The sequence below is a fragment of the Struthio camelus genome, chromosome 26 (genome assembly GCF_040807025.1).
Source record: "Struthio camelus isolate bStrCam1 chromosome 26, bStrCam1.hap1, whole genome shotgun sequence".
Classification (NCBI taxonomy): Eukaryota; Metazoa; Chordata; class Aves; order Struthioniformes; family Struthionidae; genus Struthio; species Struthio camelus.
The window spans coordinates 4,314,585-4,322,209 of NC_090967.1; the positions used below are offsets into that span (position 1 = coordinate 4,314,585).

The following is a 7,625-nucleotide window of genomic DNA, read 5'->3' on the forward strand; positions in this document are numbered from 1 at the left end:
TTCGGAGCCGGGGGCTCGGGCTCGGCCCCGGGGGGCGGCTGCTGCCCGGTCCGATGCCGATGCCGCGGTCCGACTTGAGCCCGGCCTGGGGGTCGGCGTGAGCTCGGCCGGGGCGCGCGTTGCCCCTCTTAAAGCTGCCCGTTGCGTTTAGATGCTTTTTAGATATGTTCCAGCTTAATAACGTCTCTAAGGGGAGGTGAGGGCAGCTCCGCGGGTGGGACGCGGGCGCTCGGCTGCAGCGGCCGGGGGCTCCTTCGCCCCCGTCCTGCCTTAACGTCTCTGCGCGACAAGTCGCCGCTTTCCGCGCGGACCGGCCCCGCGGGAGCGAAGCCGGCTGCCGGCGCGGGGCTGCGTCGAGGCCCTTGGCGGGCTGCAGGCGTCCCGCGGCCGTCGGCCCGCGCCGGCCCCCCGCCTGCCTTCTTGCAGGGCCCCGGCGAGCCGGGAGCGTTTCCCCGCGCCGGACCCCGGGGCTCGTCGGGGCTCGGGCTCGAGCCGGTGCCGGCCGCCCCCGTCCTCGCGCACGCCGCTGCCTCTTCGAAAATTCCTCCACCTCGAGCGGATTAATCATTTTATTTATTAGGCTTAAAGGCCAAATCCCGCTAAACCCGGGGCTTTGCCAGATAAACAGGCTGCTTTGCAAAGGCAGCCCGTTTGTGAAAACACAATTAGCAAACCCTGTAATCTGCACTAATTATCAGGCCGGGCCGGAGCGGGCGCCCGGCTGGCCGCGGCGCGGGGACCGCAGCAGCAGCCGCCGCCGCAGGACCATGGCGGAGGCAGCGCCCGGCGCCCGCCGTCCGCCCGGGGCCTCCTTCACCATCGAGTCGCTGCTGGCGGAGCGGGGTGGCGGGGGTCCCGGCAGCCCCCAGCCCGCCCCGGGGGCCCGGCCGCCGCCGGAGCCCGGGGACAAGCCGGCCCAGTCGTACATCGCCCTCATCTCCACGGCCATCCTCTCCTCGCCGGAGAAGAAGCTGCTGCTCTCCGATATCTACCAGTGGATCATGGATAATTACCCCTATTTCAAGAACAAGGTGAGCGGCTGGGGAGGTCGGGGCGCCTTTGCACGGCCCCTTCTTCCTCTTCCTCCTCCTCCTCCTCGGCACCGTCACGACATCCGGGCTGGACAGAGCTGGGGAAATTGGGAGCGATGTCCGGGATGAGCTGTGGCTGAGCTCCAGGTGGGGACAAACCTGCTGGTGCCAGCTCCTCACCACGTCTCTCCGGTGGTCCCGATGCGGTGGAGGGTCCGGCAGCCTCGCGGGGAAGCCTGTGTGCTGGCGTTGGGCTTTCGGGTTGAGCCAGGCTGGAGCGGAGAGGAACGGGGGCTTGTCTGCTGCCTGCGTCAGCTGCCGTTCACTCTGGTGCCTACTGATGGCCTGGAGAAGGTGGAGGGTGGGCAAGGCAGCGGAGCGGAGGGCCTGGGGGACGACCCGGAGGGGCCGCGGGGGCCCCCCCCACCCCCCCCGGCGCTCGCTCACCGCCCGTCTCGGCCCAGGAGAAGAGCTGGCGCAACAGCGTCAGGCACAACCTGTCCCTCAACGAGTGCTTCGTCAAAGCCGGCCGCAGCGACAACGGCAAGGGCCACTTCTGGGCCATCCACCCCGCCAACCTGGAGGACTTCGCCAAGGGCGACTACCACCGCCGGCGGGCGCGCAGGCGCATCCGCAGGTGAGCGGGGTCCCCAGCCCGTATCGGGGCGGTGGCCGGGTCGGGGATGCCGGGGACCGCCGTTTTTGGGGGGGGGGGGGCACACACGGAGGTGTTTCGGGACCTGACGCCGGCGCTCTCCTTGCAGGATGGCGGTGAACCTCGGCTACTACCCGCCCTACGCCCTGTACGGGCTGAGCTGCTGCGCGGGGCGCTGCTGCCCGTGCTGCCCGCCGGCCCCGCTGCGGCCCCCCGCCCTGCCGCCGCTCGCCCTGCCCCGGCCGCTGCCCCCCAGGCCGCGCACCTGGGCCGGCCCCCGGCCCCCCGGCCCCCGGCCCCCCTTCCTCCTCTAGCTCACCTAAAAGCTTCCCCCCCCCCCCAAATGGGACCCAGATGCTCCCTGTGCAGCTGGGACTTAGCCCCGCGCCGCGGCCCCCATTTGCCTGATTGACTTAAGCAGTTCTGCGGCCAGGACCCTAAATCCTCCCCCCCCCCCCCCCCACAACCCGCCGCCGGCCCCCCGCTAATTGCTCCTGACGCCCCTAATGAAAATCGCGGCTCCCAGGTGTTAAGTGGCATTAGGGCGTCTCGCTAAGAAAGACGACTTGGCCGCTTAATCCCGGCGGATAAACCCCCCGAAGCTCGTAGCGGCCTCGAAAACTAGGAAGCTTATGACACAAACTAATCTTTTAACATTGGCGATGCCCTTCGCGCCCGGGGGGGGGGGGGAGCCCGGGGGGGGGGGTCCCGGCCCAGGACTCAGGACACCTGGGTCCTGCTCTGGTCCCGCCCTGCCTCAGTTTACCCATCGGCAGGCCTGGCCCGGTCGGCCCCGCTCCGACCGCCGTCCCCGCGGGGGGTGGCCCCGGGGGCTCCCGAGGGGGGCGGCCATCTGCCGCCCGCCCCCGCCGGGCCACCCCGGCTGCCCCCCGCCCCGGCATTAGGGTCGGTCGGGCCCTAATCTGCGCAGAAGTGGGATTAGGGGCCTCCCCCCCCCCCCCGCCCCGGTGGCTTAGCGCCGCGCCGCCAGCGGGACGGGGACCCCGGCGACACCCCGGCGCTCCCGTCTCACCTCCAGCCCGCGCCGGGTGCGGGGGGAATACACCCAAAGCTCATAAACCAGCCCAAAATAGAGCCCCCCCCCCCCCCAACCGGGGCTGCGGCCCGTGATAAGACGCTTCTGAGTCACAAGGAGACCAAACGGCTGCGGGCGTATTTTTAATATATATTTTATTTTTTTTTTCTTTATTTTTTTAAAGCCCCCCCCTCCCCCAAAAAAAGTGCATTTTTTATTATTTTACTTTATTCTTTTTTTTGTTTTTTCGCCTCCTCTCGTCTCCCACGCGTTATAAAGAGCTATCAAAGGTACAATCTATGGAATGTCTCGTCTGTGCTTTTCTCGCCTCGCTCGTCTGCCCCGACACCACAAAAGTAGCTTTTAAACACACAAAACCCGATGAACCTCGCGAGCGCTTTATATAGAGAATCTCTTTTGTTTGAATAGGTTTTATATATATATATATATATATATATATATATATAAAGACGCAGAAAAAAAAAAAGAAAAAACCCAACAACAACAACCAAAAAAAAAAAAAGACGACGAGAAAAATAAAATAAAATAAAAATAAACCAAACTGTGGCCCCGTCTCGAATCGCCTCCTGCCATCGCGCCGCTTCGCTCCCGGGCAGGGGATGGGGTGAGCGAGCCTCCCGCCCCGGAATAAAGTTTAATCTCTCAGGGATGTGTGTGTGTGGATATATATATATATATTTATATATATATATAATTTTTAGAAGGAAAAAAATATATATATATAACCTAACGTCACTGCAGCATGCTGCTCCTCGTCCCAGCAGGACAGACGCCCCCGGCCCTCCCGCTGCCCGCCGAAGGAAGCTAAAAATCCTGTGGCAGCTCGCTAACTGCGCTTCAGAAAGTGTTCCTCTGGTAGTTAAATACAACTGCCGTAAGAAATCGAAAATATAAATAGATAGATAGATAGATAGATAGATATTTTTTTTTTTTTAAATAGTCGAATCAGGCCTGCGGGGTGGGGGGGGCTGCGGGGGGCCGGGAGCCTCCGCCGCCGCGTGCCGACGGAGCGGGACGGGGGGGAAAAAAGAGAACCGAAGCCCTTTTTTCCTGTAAAATAAAGGTTGTTTTTTGTTCGCCCGCCGCTGCGAAGAGCAACCTGCCCCCCCCCCCCCGCCCCCGGTGCGGGGGTCCTCGGGGTTGGGCTTGGGGGGTGGGTTTTGGTTTTGGAGGTGATTTGGGGTGTTCTGCCCCCCCCCCCAGGGAGGTGGGTGCTGGGGGGGTGTCAACGTGACCCCCCCCCCGCCAACCACCACCCCACGACCCCCCCCCGGTTTTCCTCCCCCCCTTCCCCGCAGAGCGGGCCGGGGGCACCGGGGCCGCCGCCAGCGCCGCTCTGCCAAAATGCCGGTTTGGGGTTTTTTTTTTGGGGGGGGGGGGTGTACCACTTGTACCACGGGCTCAAATTGGGCAGAAACTGTGTTTTTTTGGTTGTTTTTTTTTTTCCTTTTTTTGTGGCATTTGTTCGGACTTTTGCGCTGGCTTTGGCTTTTCTGTTTTTGTTTTTCCTTTCCATCCTCTGCTCCCGCCACCTACATACAGACGCATATACATACGTGCATATCCACACACACATGTATAGCTATATATTATATACATACATATATATATATATATATATTATTTTTCCCCCTTTTTCCCCTCGCAGCGCTCGCCCCGACACGGCGCAGGCTGAGGGGCTTAAGGCAGACGTACGCGGAGCCGGGGGGGGCCACAAACCGCTGGGGGGGGGGGGGGGATTTGGTGTATATATATATTTCTATATATATATATATTTATTTATTTCTATCTTTTTCTTTTTTTTTTTTTTTTTTTAGTGCAAACTCACCGAGGTTTGTGCTAAAGTGTTGCTAGGCCCCGCGCGGGGCGGCCCCACGCGCCGCGGAGCCCCCCCCGGCCCGGCCCGGCGTCCCCGGCACCGCGGGGCGTGGGGGGGGTGCGGCGGGGGGGGGGCGGAGGGGGTTAGTGCGCGGGTGCCGCGGTGGGGGACGTGGGGACACACGCACACGCACACGCACGCACACGCGCTCGCTCGCTCTCCACACTGGGAATCCTGAGACTATTTATTTCTCCTTTTTTTTCTCTTTTTGGCTGTTTTTTTCCTTTTTTTTTTTTTTTTTTTTTCCTTTTTTTCCCCGCTGTCCACATCGCCGGGGGGGGGGGGGGGGGGGGCAGGATAAGGGAGGTCGGTGGGTTTCCGAAGTGGCCGAGGGCGGTTGGGGAGAGAAACGCAAGCTTGAAAAGGGGGGAAGGACACGAGTGGGGGGGGGACACGAGTGGGGGGGGGACACGAGTGGGGGGACACGAGTGGGGGGACACGGGGAGGGGGAGGAGGAGGAGAAGCAACACAAACCAGCCAGGCGACACCGCGACCCTGGCGAGACCCCCCCCCGGGTTTGTCGCCCCCTCGCCCCGTCGCGAAGGCGAGAGGTAGCCAGTGCTAGGCAGAGGTTCAGCCCTGGACGCGGCGGTGGGTAAAAGCCCCCTTCTCCCCCCCCATCACCACCATCCCCTTCCCAAAGCGGGGGGGGGGGGGGGGGGGGGGCTCGGCCAGACGTCTGGAGTAGCACTGGCTATAAGACATATAAGCAACAACCCCCCCCCCCAAAAAAAATAAAAAAGGGGGAGGGGGGAAGGAAGATATGAACAATACACCAAAAAAAACAAAACCAAACAAAACCATGATTCCTGCCTAAAATTCAAGCTTTCGTTCTTTTTCTTTGCGAAGTGCCACCACTTCGGAGGGTCTCTTTGCAGGGCATGTCACAGAACCTAATTAGCATCGTTCCTCACTCTGGACACCTTCCGGCTTGTACCCCCCCCCCCCCCCCCCCGAAATATATCTTGGATTCTGCCTACGGTATTTTTTTTAATATATATATGTATATATATGTATATATATATATATATATATATATATACAGACAATTTTTTTCTTACAAAAATAAATTTAGGATTATTTTTTTCTTTTTAATAATAATTTCTTTTTTTTTTCTCCGTAGAAGTTGGTTTCGACTTGTAAACATGTTTTGCTTTTGCTTTTTAAATTAAGATAAAGTGATCTCAAAGTACCCGTTCCATCGCAAAGTGCTAAGACTTCTTTGTTTTTTTTTATTTTTTTTTAAACGACGGTTTTTTATTTTTATTGCTTTTTCTGCATTAAATAAACATCCATCTCTCTCTCCCTCGCCCCCCCCCCCGCCACCACCACCACTCAGCGCCCCCCCCCCATCACACACTCCCCTCTCACTCCCGCTCCAAAATACATTCGGCCAAACCTGCTCTTGCTTCGAAAGTAAAAACGAACACCAAAAAGAGAGGGAGGGGGGAGACCCAAAAAAATAAAATAAAACAAAACCAGAGGGAAAAAAAAAAAAAAGCAAAAAAGGGGAGAATCTAAAAAGTGCTTTCAAAATAAAAGGACTAACAAAAAAAAGAAAAATCTCTTTTTCATCTCAAACTGTGCATTTAGAAAACAGGTGACTGGCTGAAAGGTGCCTTTTCTATCGTCCTCTGCCAACCCGGAGGGGGACGCGCTGTCACACACCCATATAGTCATCTTTATAGCCATATAGCATCTCTCTCTATATATATATATTTAGGGAAGAGGGGCTGGGAGTGCCCGGCGGGAGACGCCAGGGCTCGGGCAGCGAGGGCTGCAGGCGGCGCGCGTGACGTGCGCCGACGTACGTCGGGGCTCAGCCCGCGGCGCGCCGCCCCGACGCCACCGCAAACGGCCTCGCCGGGGCGGCAGGAGCCGGGCCCCGGGTGCTCCCACGGGCTTCTTGGTTGGCTGTTTTTTTTTTTTTGGGGGGGAGGGTACGGAAAGCGGGTGCCGGGCGCCGCTCTTCCTCGCAGCCGGCGGAGGAAGAGGAGGGCCGAGGAGCCGCCGCGCTTGCGGCCTCCTTCCCCTTTAAGGGAGACTTCAAATAACCTTTTTTTAAAAGGAATCTGCCTTTTTTTTGGGGGGGGGGTTGTTTTAGGTGCGCGGACGGGCACGCCGCTCTCTCCGAAATGCCCGAAAAAAGGGGGGGGGGGGGGGTTATCCCTGTCCCAGGAGTTTCCTCCGGGGGCGGCCGGCCAGAAGTGCTGCAGCCCGGGGAGCGAGGCCGAACCGCCCGGCTTAAGGCCTGCTTGGATCAACCGCGGTCCGAGCACCGATTCCTGAGGGTTTCCCGGGCACTTTTGTTTTTTTTTTTTGGGGGGGGGGGGTTAGATTTCGGCATGTCAGTGCTGCCGTCCAGGGAGAGCCGCTGCCTCCAGCCTGGCTGCGGCGGAGCCGGGGGGGGGGACACACGCAGGCAACACCCAGCCGGTGGGAAAAGCAAACTTTAGGCTAAAGACTAGATAAAAATCCTTTTTTTTTTTTGGGGGGGGGGGGGGGCCTAGAGATCCCTGTACAAAAAAAAAACCCACGACCACGTGTAAGGTCTCGACCCAGAAAAGCCTCGCGCCGCCGCTCCGCCTGCCTGCCGAGGAGACGCGGGTCGCGCTCCTGCAGCGCCGGAGGCTCCCGCGGGCTCCAGCGCTGCCTGCAAAACGCAGCCCGGGTTTAGGGCCCGCGAAGCTCAGCCGGCAAGAAGAGACATCGTCGTTTCAACCCGCGGCACAGCCCGCCTACGAAGGCAGGAGCGAGCGGCGCCCGACGCCGGCAGCCAACCCGCTGAACCCCGCTCGTCCACTCCGCCGAGCCCTACCTCGGGCTCCCCTCCGGCCGCCCAGGAGCCCGTTTTTGCGCCCGGACCGGCTTCGAGGGCTGCGTCCCTATACCCCGCAACGAAACCCATCTGGCCGGCAGCTTGCAAAGACTAACGTCAACCCCTACCCCGTCTGCACCCCCCCCCCGAAAAGCCGCGCAGCTGGAGCGCTAGCCGTGCGAGGA

General features: G+C 59.9%; 1 protein-coding gene across 1 annotated transcript; it reads left to right on the forward strand.

Moving 5' to 3' along the window:
• The first annotated feature begins 767 nt into the window (after positions 1 to 767).
• On the forward strand, positions 768 to 2,000 carry LOC138062289 (forkhead box protein L2-like). Its single transcript, XM_068919523.1, has 3 exons — positions 768 to 1,031; positions 1,496 to 1,668; positions 1,796 to 2,000. The coding sequence occupies exons 1-3, from the start codon at positions 768 to 770 to the stop codon at positions 1,998 to 2,000; spliced, it is 642 nt and encodes a 213-aa protein (XP_068775624.1).
• The last annotated feature ends 5,625 nt before the right edge of the window (positions 2,001 to 7,625 follow it).